The sequence below is a fragment of the Pistacia vera genome, unplaced genomic scaffold, assembly GCF_008641045.1.
Source record: "Pistacia vera cultivar Batoury unplaced genomic scaffold, PisVer_v2 Contig212, whole genome shotgun sequence".
Taxonomy (NCBI): domain Eukaryota; kingdom Viridiplantae; phylum Streptophyta; class Magnoliopsida; order Sapindales; family Anacardiaceae; genus Pistacia; species Pistacia vera.
The window spans coordinates 1986054-2001436 of record NW_022196016.1 but is presented as its reverse complement, the minus strand read 5'-3'; the positions used below and the strand labels follow the sequence as shown (position 1 = coordinate 2001436).

Below are 15383 nucleotides of genomic sequence, written 5' to 3'. Positions count from 1 at the left end.
CCTTGCATCCACCCATAGAACATTCTGCATCGACACTCTTCATCTAATCCATTATGTAGAAGAAATTCGAATTCTCCTTTTGCATCTTCAAAAATAATCTTGAATTGCAGAAGCATCTCCAACACCAAGTCGTAGCCTCCTAACTTTATCAATTAGTTCCTACAATCTTTCTGTAGGAAAGACAAATTCTCAGCTCCGCCAACTTCAACTGCTAAGGAATTGAAATTTTTGCTTGCTCTAATCCCGACTCTATCGTCACTTCAGCTTCCTTTCACAAACGGTTGTATTATTCGATTCTTCTTGAAATATCTACTTTTGCCAGAGTAGTGATTTCATGGTATGATCTACGATAGTTGAACATATTTTCCATTTTCCATCATAACGTAGAGATGAGTAATACGCCTTACAATCAGTTTTTGTCACTAATGCATGTTAATCTTTTCTAGATTCATTGCTCGACTTCCCACTACAACTACAAGCCATTTTCACGTATTCAACTCCCATCATCTCCTTTCTGTGAGAGCTTATCATAAATTCAAAACCCATTTTTCCCATAGTTTTTGTAGTATTGGAAAACCTCATCAAAAAATCAAACCATTCCAGCTTAGGCTCCCATTCCGCTTCTCCAGTCTTGTATCTTCTATTTCTTGACAATCATTATCCTGATTTGTTGATATTATAATAGATAAAATTAGAATTAATAACACTTATAAGAGGTAGACATGATATCATACAAAGATTAAAATCATATTAATGAAGAAGAAGAGATTATGAAGAAAAATTTACCTCAACAACATTGGCTCAAAAATAGAGTTCCCTAGTTTTTTTTCATTGTACTCTTCCATTTTTTGTTTACGGTTGCAAACAATATTGGCTTCAGAAATAGATTCATTAAAAAAATACTAATGTTGATTAAACAATGCATCCAACATTGGGAACTCAATAGTAATATTAATCATTAGTACAAGTAGGTACAAAGTCCATAGTTGCACCTCAAAATTCTATGTTCTTTGAATGTCCAACACTAAATGGTCTACGTATATATAAAGGCTATCAAAACCATAAAGAAATACACATCTTCAAATAACAAATGACCCGTAAATAAATAGTTTTTATAATGCTTTTTTTTTTGGGTAAGTAGTTTTTATGTTTATGATTAATATCATTAACAAGGGTAATTTCATAATATTTTAAGTTATATAGTTCTACAATCTAGAAACTTTGAAACTAATTAAAGACAACTAATAAAACAATGTCAAACTTGTAATATTAAGCAAGTTTCAAACATAAACAGGTTAATAAAAGCACCATAATCTATGTCCATGTCCATCCCATGAAATGGTTTAAGTATGGTTGTCAATGACCAAAAATCTGCCATGTAATGTTAAACAGAACCACCCACTCATCAACACTAATAAAGCTCCTATTTTTTTTTTTTTTTTCCATAATTCTTCGTTTCAATTCACTGAAGTTAACATCTGGACATTGGTCCTGTGCATCACATTCATACCAGTTCCTTATTAATATTTGTGTATTAGATATAGATACATCAATAAATTTACCATTCAACTCTAATCTAATTCTCATCTCTTGAAAATTATATTTGTGATTTCTAACTAAGTTCAATGTTGAATTATTGGAAGGTGGTGATTAAAATTCCGAACACTAGTTTCATATGGATTAATCTTCAATGAAAGGGAGTGGTTGACTAAAAGGTGGTTGACTCGACAGTGGTTGTCGTTGCAGATGTCGGGACATTCCACAACAGTTAGTTTTAATCAAAACCCATACTAAAATACAAACAAAACCTTGATGAATTTATGACATTAGCTACATCATAAAATTCATGCACTTAAAACCACCACCATGCAATCAACAAAGCTAAACATCATATGTTCAGACAACTAATTACCTGAACTGTTATAGGTCTTCCTTAGTGAAAGGTTCATCATTAGAAGCTCTTTCCAATTCTTCGTCTTGATGTTTAATTCTTTGATTGCCTATCAGACAAGAGTACACAAATGAAGAATTTATTCTACATACTATATCATGATTGAAGTAATATCACTAAAAGTGATGACAATCCAACAACACATACGTCATAATAGAACACGTTCCCTGTAGTCCTGATAGCAACAATGTCAATAATTCAGTGAAAACTTTATTTAGCACGGGCCAATGATCACTCCCTGCAAGAAAGTGAAAAAAAAATTATATATTGTTAAGATACAGTAGTAGTACCCAGAGGAATATAGAACTCAAAAACAGATAGACACATGGTCTATAGGCTTGATTTATGATATCATATAGTATCATAACCATGGTGTCATGGCATTTAGGACTGCACACAATTTTACCAACAATTGAACATTAAGAATAACAATAATTGGAAAGCAGAAGTACAATCCCAAAATTTCCTATTGCAAAATCTATGAGCTTATAGATATAGTGACATCAGAAATCTGCTATAGCTTCCATCATATCTCCCGTCAACAGCAAGTTGTTGAGATCTCTTCTCTCCATTCATTCAATTAAGACTAAATTCAGATAATACCAAAACATCTATTATTCATAATTCACATACCAAACATAAGCTACACTTGGAAAGTTCACTTTATCATCCTTCACGATACCATTTTGCCTTACAGTGGAATTTTTCCAACAACTACAGCTATTCCCTAGTACCGATTCCTCTTATATATTCCTTTTACCTCCTGAAAAAAATGTCACTTGAGAACTAAGACTTCATTGGCAGTCCTAGTAAACTGAAAGCCTTTTAGGGCTCATCCAAGAACAACAACAGTCTAGAGGCTCTAACTTCACCAACAACAGTCTAGAGTAGCTTGGTTTAATAGCTTCCCTATAAATGGAGATGAAACAAATAGAAACATGCATACATATTGAATATAAGTGTGTAAAGAGAGTTAACGAAATGCTCTGGTGAATAAAAAAGCTCCATTCCTTCGCAGGTGCCTAGCGACTGGGCGGGGATGAAGGGACAGAAACTATGGGATGGAAGAAGATGACTGGGGTCCTGTAGTTGGGTAATCTTCTGCTACTGGTAATGGCCGATCGGACGAAGAGGTACAGCCTTTAAGAATTTGTTCCCGGCTTTAATGTGTGTCCTTCTCCTATCCTAGCAAAGAGCGGTGATGCCCTATCTATTCTAGCAAACCAAGAGAGACCCAAGCAACAAGAACAATAGGGGATTTTCCGCTTCTGAAACTTGCGAAAAACAGGGTGTTTACTCTCTGTTTGGGTTCCCTCCAAATTTCAGTTTAGGGCTTAAAATACACTTTTTTTCTTTTTAAATTTGAAGGGGAGAAATGTGACTGCTGAGTGAGTGGGAATGATAAGTCTTCTGCCATGTGATCTGCCAGGTAAGTGAGTAAGAGGAAGTGAGTAGAAGGCTGTGTAAAATTAGCATTTCTCTTTTTCTTTTTTGGATGGTAACAGGCCAAAGTAAAAGACAAAAATTAAGAAACAATTTTTGTTAAAAAATATGAAAATTCTTATCATTTTTTTTTTAAACTACTTCAGAATTCAGATCATCCATGTTAATTGATGGTATCTAACTATGTCTTCATTTCACCCCCCAAAAAAAAAAAAAATTAGAACTTAATGGTATAGCAAGCCAAGAGATAAATCAAAGATGAAAACATTTATTTTGATTGTTAAGGAGAACCTTTTTTTTTTCAATAAAACTCGACCATAAAACTTAGAAATTAACACTCTCCTGCGGTCTAGGTCTTCATGCATGCCCACCACTACCAGGACTTATCTCTCTCTCTCTCTCTCTCTCTCTCTCTCTGACCTTGACCCAAGACCAAAAATTGTCGTCTCACACCTGTTCTCCTTCAACCTCCAGGCATCTTCCCTAGAAATATCAAACGAGTTCGCGATAACATCCTGTTAAATGGTGAAGTCTGCGACGTCGTTTAAAGCCAAGTAAAACGCTGCTGTTTTGCTCATTAAACTCAAGTTGATCTCAGCCCTTCAATGAAGCAAGATCTGATGGCTTCAGTTCACTCAGTGGTCAACGATATAAAAGAGGTTATTTTTCTCAGTTTTGCTATAGTCTGTTTTCGTTTATTTTCTCTATAAAACACGATAGAAACCTGGGTTAGGGTTTGTCACTCAATTGGTTCTTCTTTGTGTGAATCTGTATAGAATCTTGATTGAGAGCTGGGAGTTCCTTCAAGGGTAGTAAGCACTCTAGTGGTTGTACAGGTTTGCAGGTATAAAGGGGAGAGGGGTGAGTGATTGATTGTGTTGTTGGCAGAGAGTGGGGTTCGATTGTAATCTGTATCATTCAAAGTGATTAATCATAGTGCAAGGAGCTCCATATTCTAGAGCTCAACGTGGATGTAACTAGTTCTATATTGAACAAGCGAACCACGATATATCATTGTGTGTTGCTTGATTCTTTTGCTGTTTGATTTGATCTGAGTATTGGTGTTTAGTTTTGACATATTAGGCTTAGTTTACAATAGTGGTATCAGAGCCAACACTCTTGGGTTTAGATATTCTTGAAATTGATCCAAATTGGCAGAGTCGCGAAATTAGGGTTTTTTGTCAAAATTGGAGGTTTTTTATTTAGGGAAGTTCTTGACCTCTAGGGTCCTGAATCTTCAGTCTTTGGTTTAATTCTTGAACATCAGAGGTTTTTTTTCTCTCAAAAGGTCAAATCAAAGAAAGTCAGCCAAGATCAAGGAACAGAATCTTAGGGTTTGTTGCTGAACAAAATGATGAGCACTACCACACGTGTAGAGATATCCTAGTACGATGGGAAGATGGATTTCAATACTTGGAAGAGGAAGATGAAGGCTCTTCTATCTCACAATAAGGTGGGAATAGCACTGGAGAAGGATGCAACCAAGTGGTCCAAAGAAAATGTGAAAAAGAAAGCAGAGATAGACGAAGAAGCATACAATCTGATCATTATGAACTTATCAGATAATGTTCTGCGAAAAGTGGATGGTCTGGACACACCGATCGAGCTTTGGGGTAAACTCGAAACTTTATATGCATTACAGTCTGCTCCTAATTTAGCATTCTTGAAAGGTGCTATGTTTTCTTACAAAACGGATGTCTCTAAGTTATTAGAAGAAAACTTAGATGAATTTCTAAAAATGACACTAGTACTAAAAGGAACTAATCAGGAATTAGGGGATTCGAGTCTTGCAATGATTTTATTAAAATCGTTACCTGATGAATACTTAGTGGTAAAAAATGCATTGCAATACACTGGAACTGTCCCTAGTGTTGATCTGATAATAGCTAGGTTAAAATCCAGAGAACTTGAGTTGAAAATACAAAAAAGAAATGGGAATAATCTTTTTGTAAAAGGCAGACAAGAAACTGGATACTTAGGCAAAGATAGTGGAAAAACTATCCAACAGAATTTAGGTTCAAGGAATAGGAAGAAAGGGAAAGCCTATAACAATAAACCTAAATCAGAGACAAGCAAACGTTTCCACTGCAACAAGCCTGGATACATTAAAAAGAACTGTTATGAGTGGATTAAGAAGCAAAAATAGTTTAGTACTAAAAGCAACATAGCATCCTCTAGTAATAGCATTGAAATTACTGAAGCCCTCACTGTATCTAATTCTGAAATTGCAAATGAATGGGTGTTAGATTTAGGGTGTTCATTCCATATGAGTCCTAACAAAACCTGGTTTCAAAATCTGATAAATGGTGAACCTGAAACTGTGTTTATGGGCAATAACCACTCCTGTAGGGTCTAAGGTGTTGGTAATATCACTATTAGGCTTAACAGTGGCAAACTCATAATGTTAACCAGAGTAAGATATATACCAGAGCTTAAGCGTGACCTGATCTCACTAGGCACACTAGATGAAGCTGGCTGTAGCTATAGGGCTAAAAATGGCTGCATTTCTGTTTACAAGAATTATCAAATTCCACTTGAAGGTGTTAAGAGGCATGGTTTGTATATTCTATGTGGTCAGTACTATAAAATGACTGTTAATTCTGCTTTCATATCTACGAAAATTTCAATTGCAGAAAAGTGGCACCTAAGGATAGGCCATAAGGCCAAACTGGTATGAACCCCCTTAAACAGCAGGGTTATTTTGGAAACAACAATGTGTCAGACCTGGGTTTCTGTGAAACATGTGTCATGGGTAAACAGCACAGGCTGAGTTTCCCAAAAAGAACTCACCTGTCTGTGAATTGTCTAGAATACTTACATGTTGACCTATGGGGTCCTGAGAGAGTCAAAACACATGGGGGCAATAGTTATTTTCTAGCTATAGTAGATGATTACAGTAGGAAGATGTGGGTATACCTCCTTAGATCCAAGGATGAGGCCCTAAGTAAGTTCAAAGGTTGGAAAACTTTAGTAGAAAACCAAGTGTAGGAAAAAAGTGAAAGCCCAGTGAAAGCCCTCAGAACTGATTATGGTTTGGAGTTCTATAATACTGAGTTTTATACATACTGCAGAGACTAAGGAATTTTAAGACATAGGATAGTTGGGAGAACTCCCCAGCAAAATGGAGTTGCCGAGAGGATGAATAGGACACTGTTAGAGAAGGTCAGGTGTCTTTTATTCACAGTTGGCTACCTAAGTCTTTTTGGGGGGAGGCTTTAACCATTGCTGCCTATTTAGTAAATAGGACACCTTCCAGTGCAACAGGCTTTATATGCCCTAAAGAAAGATGGTTAGGAAGAAAACCATCACTTAATCACCTAAGAATGTTCGGATGTGCAGCTTATGCACACACCACAGATGGGAATTAGAACCTAGGTCCCTTAGATGTGTGTTCTTAGGGTATCAAGAAGGGACCAAGGGATATAGGCTGTGGGAGAGAGAGGCTCTAGGGATTAAGGTCATCATCAGTAGAGATGTAGTATTTAACGAGTGTGTGTTTCCTTATAGGGTTACTAACACTAATGCAGGTACCTCAAGCCACCAAGTGGAGAACTCACAGCAAACCGAGAGTACTTAATTTGAGGTGGAGTCAATCAACCAACAGGAACCTGGAACTACCACTGATGGACCAGAACCTGAACTTGAGCTCCCACCCATTGACACTGATCCTGATGGTGAAGGTGAAAATGAGGAAAATACAAAGGAGGTCCAACAAGAGGACTTGGCCCAATACCAACTAGCTAGAGACAGAGCAAAGAGGGAGATAAGACCACCTGTAAGGTTCAACTATGCTGATCTTATCTACACAGCACTGCTTGCTGGTGTAGAGGTTCAGAGGACAGAACCTGATTCTTATGAAGATGCCATAAACTCAAAAGACAGCAAGAAATGGCTCACTGCCATGAATAAGGAGATGGATTCTCTAAGGCAGAACAAAACCTGGACTTTGGTTCCAAAACCCAAAGGAAAAAAGCTAATGGAATGCAAGTGGCTATATAAGCTGAAGAATGGCATTAACAAGACTGGCCCACCAAGATATAAGGCCAGGTTGGTGGCCAAAGGCTACACACAAAGGGCAGGTATCGATTTTACTGAAATTTTTTCTCCTGTTCTTAAATTCAAAACTATAAGGCTGATGTTATCTATAGTAGCACATCATGATCTAGAGTTAGAGCAGTTAGATGTAAAAACTGCATTTTTGCATGGGGAATTAGAAGAACATATTTATATGAGTCAACCCATGGGGTTTAGGGATAAACACTTTCCTAACCATGTATGTTTGCTGCATAAATCTTTGTATGGTCTTAAACAGTCAACTAGGTAGTGGTACAAGAGGTTTGACTCTTTCATAGTAGGTATAGGCTTCACTAGAAGTGATCATGATATTTGTTTTTACTTTGCATATGTGGATACAAATCTTGTATATCTATTACTATACGTTGATGACATGCTATTAAACAGTAAATCCAAGGCCCATATTGATGAGTTGAAGGGAAAATTGCATGCTGAATTTGACATGAAGGATTTAGGCTGTACAAAGAAGATATTAGGAATGGTAATAGAGAGAAATAGAAAAAATTGTAGTTTAAAACTCTATCAAATGCCCTACCTGCAGAAACTAGTGCTAAAATTTGGAATGAATGACTCTAAATGTGCTACAATGCCTCTAGCTAGTCACTTCATCCTTAGTAAGGCTCAAAGCCCAAAAACTGAATCTGAAAGGTTAAAGATGGAATCCATACCCTATGCAAATGCAATAGGCTCTGTCATGTATGTCATCATTAGTACAAGACCTGACTTATCCTATTCAATACCACTACTAAGTAGGTTCATGTCAAACCCTGGATGTGAACACTTGAGTGCTTTAAAATGGCTTCTTAGATACATTAGAAATATTGTGCATGTTGGTTTAAATTTCTGTAAAAAAAACTCCTCACTTGATCTGGTTGGGTATGTAGACTCTGATTTTGCAGGTGATAGAGACTCACGGAAGTCCACAATAGCCTATCATTTTACCCTGAGAGGTAATTGTATTAGTTAGAAGTCTCAATTACAGCCATTGGTAGCACTGTCCACAACTGAAGCGGAATATGGGGTTGTAACTGATGCATTCAAAGAAGCCATATAGCTTCAAGGATTCCTGAAAGAGGCCAAGCTGCTGGATGGAACAGTGACTATCTATTCAGACAGTCAGAGTGCTATTCACTTGGGAAAGAATCCTGTATACCATGAGAGGACCAAACACGTAGATGTGAGGTACCATTTTGTAAGGGATATGATCTCAAAAAGAGAGGTGAACCTGATGAAGATCCCAACTGAAAATAATCCTGCTGACATGGGAACCAAGGTTGTAACACTTGCAAAGTTCAAGCACTGCTTGAACTTATTGCATGTGGAATAACCAATTAGAGCCGAAAAGGAATATGGATAATGCTTGTTGCACAGAAGAAGATATTGCTAGAGAAACAACCACAGACTTCAAGGTGGAGATTATTAAATGGTGAAGTCTGCGACGTCGTTTAAAGCCAAGTAAAACGCTACCATTTTGCTCATTAAACTCAAGTTGATCTCAACCCTTCGATGAAGCAAGATCTGATGGCTTCAGTTCACTCAGTGGTCAATGATATAAAAGAGGCTGTTTTTCTCAATTTTGCTATAGTCTGTTTTCGTTTATTTTCTCTATAAAACACGATAGAAACTTGGGGTTAGGGTTTGTCACTCAATTGGTTCTTCTTTGTGTGAATCTGTATAGAGTCTTGATTGAGGGCTGGGAGTTACTTCAAGGGTAGTAAGCACTCTAGTGGTTGTACAGGTTTGCGGGTATAAAGGGGAGAGGGGTGAGTGATTGATTGTGTTGTTGGCAGAGAGTGGGGTTCGATTGTAATCTGTATCATTCGAAGTGATTAATCATAGTGCAGCGAGCTCCATATTTTGGAGCTCAACATGGATGTAACTTGTTCTATATTGAACAAGCGAACCACGATATATCGTTGTGTATTGCTTGATTCTTTTGCTGTTTGATTTGATCTGAGTATTGGTGTTTAGTTTTGACAGATTAGGCTTAGTTTACAACACATCCAATGGCATCCCTCTAAACACTGAGCCACGTCCCGCCTGCTGGCTGGTCTTTGCCTGTCCATTGGTCTTGAATGATACCCACTCGAATTCGTCGCTGCTTGCTTTCTTCAACACTGCGTAGTTCTGTGGAACAACCACCAGCTGACCCTCACGAATTTCCTCGTCGAATACCGACTCTCCGTTCTCCGAGACGATTTGCTTCCTGCCATTGCCCCTTATGACATAGACTACGCTGTAGGCATTCAAGTTCCAGTGAGGTGCCAAGATAGCATTCTGAAAGCTGCAAGTAAAAGTTAGCAAATTCAATTTCAAAATAATTTGGACACGCGCACTGTGATATGCTATATGACTTAAATTATCTTCTTACCCTGGAAAGCACGCCTTTCTCTGCGCTAAGCTGGAGGTATCTTAGGATGGGAAGGTTGAAGGCATTGATGCTGGTGATGCGTCCACCATGTGGGTTATAGACGTCAGCACGTGATGGGTCATTGATGTTGTGCTTCAGTGTCATTGTGCAGAAGGTTTCCTCTAACCTATTATCGTTTCTCTGTCTTCGCTCTCTTTCTTCGAATTCTAGTTCTTGTTCTTGTCTGTGTGGTGTTAGTGCCTCAAGATCCTCCTGAAATCTGACAATAATGCCCCTCTACCTCTTCTCTCTTTGGAGTTTCCTGGCTAGCTGAGTGTCTATGTTGAAAGATTGTGCGAGGATCTCCTCGTCGAAGGCGCTTAAGATATTGTTGCTTTGCTGTCCTTGCTGGCCTCTTCTGCTGCTTTGGCTTTGTCTCCTGCTCTGACCACCACCTTAAATTTCTTGTTGTGGGCTTCCTCCCAGGAAGAATTTCTGCAAACACATCGAAATGAAAGAATAAATTATCCATGAACAAAATTCTGATAATGCTAAAGTAGAATTAATTTGTACCCTCAATTGCTGGTCGAGCTGGTTCTCGGAATTGCCAACGTCGACGAGTGAGACCAAAACAAGCCGAGAGTGGCCATTGTTATAAATCCAGTGAGCTACTCCTGCAGGCAATGCAATGACATCACCCTCCCGGATATGCCTGACCTTTTGGTGTTGCTCTCCTGTTTGACTCCTTTCTGATCTTAAGAACCTTGACCGGGACTATGACTGTGATTCATCTTGGAATGTCTCAGGACAACCCGGGAATACAGCTCCATGGATACCCCTACCTGAATTGACCGTAACAAATATATATTTCAATATGTTAGTAACATATTAACATGTAAACACATATTACAGAAATATAAAAACCAGTTATCAATTTGCCTTGAACAACGTAGACAAGCTGAGAAGCATTGTTGTATGAAGGCACTAAGAGGCCTCTGTTCTGGATAGTGTGGCGACGCACAGCAACATTAGCGCATTGTAGTTGTTCTTCATTCTGGTCCCAGAACTCGGTGACACCAGCCTCTGATTGAACCCTCCTCCGGGGCTCAAGGGCATTGAGGTTCTGGATTTGGCATTGAGTTTGGAAGCGTTGTTGCTGTTGTTGTTTGTTATGCCCAGGAAAATGAAGGGCTGACGTGGGAAAGTCACGTGAAGGGTGACCTGCTCCCGTCAGAGCAGGTCGCACACGTCAGGCCTGCCAAGTGATATGGAGCCCACACGCGTCCCTTTCTCTGCAACAAGTCGTGCGATGTCAGCTTGGGAAAAGGGAAATGGGACGTAAAGCCGGATTACATCCTGACAATCACACCAAACCATGGATTTAGTGATGATTATACACTTTAGTCTGATATAAAAAGAAGACCACCCCTTCATTAAGGGGATTCGGCCATTTTTCATACGACAAAAGAGATCTCTCTCCTGTAATCATTTTTGACTTTCTCGTCTTATGTAAGTCAACTCGCGACCGCGACCTGACACCCACTAATATCAATACAAATCAGTGGATGTAGGATTTGCTACCTTAGCATCCGAACCACTTAAAAAACTCCCTTTACATTTATTTCGCTTTTATATATTCCTTTTTCACGTGTGTTGAACAGCCAACCAACGTCATACACGTGAGAATTCGTTGGTGCTTAAACGGAGCATCAACANTCATATGTTAGGATAATATCAAAATGTAATTACAGATGTATATCACATCTTAATGTTAGAAAAAATAAGCATTGAATTTGCCTTGAACAACGTAGACTAGCTCAGGAGCATTGTTGTATGAAGGGACTAAGAGTCCTCTGCTCTGGATAGTGTGGCGAAACACAGCGACATTAGCGCATTGTAGTTGTTCCTCATTCTGGTCCCAGAACTCGGTAACACCAGCCTCAGATTCAATCCTCCTCTTGGGCTCAAGAGCATTGAGGTTTTGGATTTGGCATTGAGTCTGGAAGCGTTGCTGCTGTTGCCGTTGCTGTGAATTTACAACCTGTTCTATCTGAGCGAAACTGCAATGAAATAGAAGAAGAAAGCCAAGACTAAAAGAGAGCAAAGAAGAGTAACCCCATGATTAGCTGGGTAGAGAGAATAGAACTAGAGATTGTTGTGAAGAAGATGATTACAGAGAGTGGTATTTATTGGTGAAAAAATTAGTAGATGGTTCAGGAATTGGCGAATGGTTATGTTGAAGTATTTTTGGTTTTTATGCATGCAAAAGTATCATTAAGTCCTAGCTCGTTAAGACATAATAGATGCTTCAGGTGTACGTGGTGGTGTTGAACTCAGAATATTTCATGCAATAGGGAATGTTCTTTCGAATGAATTTAGATGGACTTCGAGCCTCTGGGGGCAATGGAACATCTTCGAATAATAGAGATTGCTCCATATGACGTGTTACATTTTTTCCTGATCTTGTCTCTATTTTTTTTTTTTTTAATGGAGTGTAGGGTTAGTTTGTACGTATCTTACCTAATCTTTGAAGTCTATTGAATACTTTATAAGCTCAAAAGACTAGATAAACCAGAATGTTATTGTAATAAGAATCCAAGAACTCAAGAGAAAGAAGCAAACCTCTTTGACCCCATGCCAAACCCTTGGGGTTATCTTGCCTCTATTTACATGTTGCAGTAACTTGAAAATTAGTTTTTAAGGTAACTTTTAAACTAGTAATGTTATGTATAAAATATAAAATTTTAAATAGTAATATAAAGTTTCTTGTATAAATTAATATTAAAATAATTAAATGACTTTAATTAAAAATAAATTGATTAAGAAATTATTCTTATATTATTTCTTTTTACTTATTCAATAATAATACACTGTTTTTATACATATGTAATCATCCACTTATTTTGTATTATACAAACTTTTATATCTTTTAATATTATTCATTTTAGATAGAGATCATACAATGCACGAAGCTAATAAAATTTTTCTATGTTGGCAATTATTTATAAATTATTTATCCCCTTGATAATAGGAGAATCGGTTTGATGAGAGAAAAAAAGTTTTTATACATATATTGAGTGCCTTCACATAAAAATCTCATGTATGGCAGTCTCTTTTCGATTTAACTAAAGTTACGGGATGAGTGCTTTGCAACTTGCAGAAATATTAGAGGTTCGAAATATCTAATGTAATACCTTGTTTATGATTGTTATCGAATTAATAGAATCAATGAGAAAATGTTTATGAAATTAAAGTGGGCTTTGTATTTCGCCTATTTTCTTCTGTTCAACATTTTTTGTCCATATTTGATGTTGATGCAAGTATTTACATCAACCAGAGATATTTGATTGACACTGTTAGAATCTCGTAGAATGTGTGCATAACACGAATGTGTCAACAATGACAGTGAATGTGCAATAATTAACATAAAATACTGAAGAACAAAAGGGTGAAAAGGAATTGAAAGAAAAGACGAAATTCTAGAATACTTTGGAGAGAATTTTTATTATTGAACTTAACTGAATGAGTTTACACGATTGGAAATTTATATACAGAGCTGGAGAGACTGAGTGAGCTAAGAGCTGGAAGACACAATTATTGAGTACACAAAAACGACATCGTTCTTTGTGAGAGAAATAGGAGAAATTCCGATTGGTCCCTCAATCTTTGATTATTGCTCTTTTCAGCCTCTTACCAACACTCCCCTTAAACTAAACTGCAGTTGTTTAGCTACAAAGTTCTTCCTTATATCTGTGGCCAATATGCTCTTATAGACTGGACTACTCTAAGCCAACTTGTCTATATTGAATCAAAACATTGAATCAACTAAGCTTTTATCAAGATTGTTGAAGACTTAGCTGAGTAAACCAAGCTGTATTAATGAAATATAACTTGATCTGAGCTGGAATTCAGTACTAGCTAAATCAATGGAAAGACAACTAAAACTGAACTGCAATTGCAATACTAAAGCAAATAACTAAATTACGATTATGAGCTTCACTCCTAAACCAACTGAACCAACTGAATTTGAACTGCAAGCTAAACCAAACAACTGAATTCAGCAAACTAAAACTGATCTGCATCTGAATAGTGAACTGCCTCACTCTGCATAACACTACTCTGTATAGAACTCCTTTGCACAACAATTGAACTCAGCCAACTGAAATTGAATCTTCATCTGAATAGTGAACTACATCACTCTACATAACACTACTCTGCATAACGCTCCTCTGCATAACAACAGAACTCAGTCAATTGAAATTGAATCAACATTTGAATAGTGAACCACATCACTTTGCATAACACTACTCTGTATAACACTCCTTTGCATGACAACTGAACACAGCCAACTGAAATTGAATCTGCATCTGAATAGTGAATTGCATCACTCTGCATACCACTACTCTATATAACACTCCCCTGCATAACAACTGAACACAGCCAACTGAAACTAAATCTGCATATGAATAACACAGCCAACTAAATGCACTTGAATACCTAAATATAGCAAACTAAATCTTCATTTTAATAGTGATCTACATCACACCTGATCCGTTATGTAGTGTGTGTCAATCTCAATATGTTTGGTGCACGCATGAAAAACTAGATTAGCTGTTAATGCTCTAGCACTAATATTATCGCACCAAATAATAGGAGAAGAGCTTAATTCCATACCCAATTCAGATAACAAACTTTCCAGCCAGACCAATTTAGTGGCTGTTTGAGCTAATATTCTACATTCAGCCTCTGTCAATGAAAGGGCAACCACCTTTTGTTTTCTAAAACTCCACTGAATTAAGTTGGGACCTGGATAGATGCAATAACCACTTGTGGATCTCCTATCATCCAGATTACTACCCCAATCAGCATCAGCATAGCTTTCAACACATAAAGAGGCTACTGGCTTGAAGAGGAGAACATGAAATTGAGTCCCTTTGATGTATCGTAACACCCACTTACATGCTTGCCACTGATGCTCAGTTGGAGCTTGAAGAAATTGGCTCAATTTGTTTATAGTAAAGCTGATGTCTGGCCTTGTTAATGTCAAATATTGGAGAGCCCCAATGGTGCTTCGATAAAGGCTAGGATCTTGAAACAACTCACTATTTGAGTTAAAGAGTTTAGCGCCAGCAGTCATAGGGGTATGACAAGAATGTGCATCCTGTAATTTGGTTTTAATAAGGAATCTGATATGTACTTTGTCTACTTTAGATGAATACCTTCATCAGTTTGGGTGGCTTCTAAACCAAGAAAATATATGACAGACCCCAAAGTTTTCAAGGCAAATTGGTTGTTTAGGTCTTGAACCAACTGAAGTATAGCAGAATTGCTTGAACCAGGGAGTAATATGTCATCTACATAGATGAGTACATAAAGCACTTGATAAGAATCTTTTAGAATAAAGAGACTTGAATCCGAAACTGAATTACATAATCCTTTATCAAGTAATGCTTGCTTGAGTTTATCAAACCAAGCTCGTGGTGCTTGCTTGAGTCCATAGAGTGCCTTATTGAGTTTACAAACATGAGAAGGATATTCAAAACTTTCAAATCCTTTATGTTGCCT

The 15383-nt window shown here is 37.5% G+C and overlaps 1 protein-coding gene and 1 pseudogene across 1 annotated transcript; both read right to left on the bottom strand.

Moving 5' to 3' along the window:
* Positions 1 to 3777: 3777 nt before the first annotated feature.
* Positions 3778 to 11937, bottom strand: LOC116129545 (annotated as a pseudogene).
* Positions 11938 to 14017: 2080 nt separating this feature from the next.
* Positions 14018 to 14955, bottom strand: LOC116129544 (uncharacterized mitochondrial protein AtMg00810-like). The gene is made up of 3 exons (XM_031415263.1): positions 14493 to 14955; positions 14216 to 14274; positions 14018 to 14047 (listed from the first exon to the last, which is right to left on the bottom strand). The coding sequence occupies exons 1-3, from the start codon at positions 14953 to 14955 to the stop codon at positions 14018 to 14020; spliced, it is 552 nt and encodes a 183-aa protein (XP_031271123.1).
* Positions 14956 to 15383: the final 428 nt, after the last annotated feature.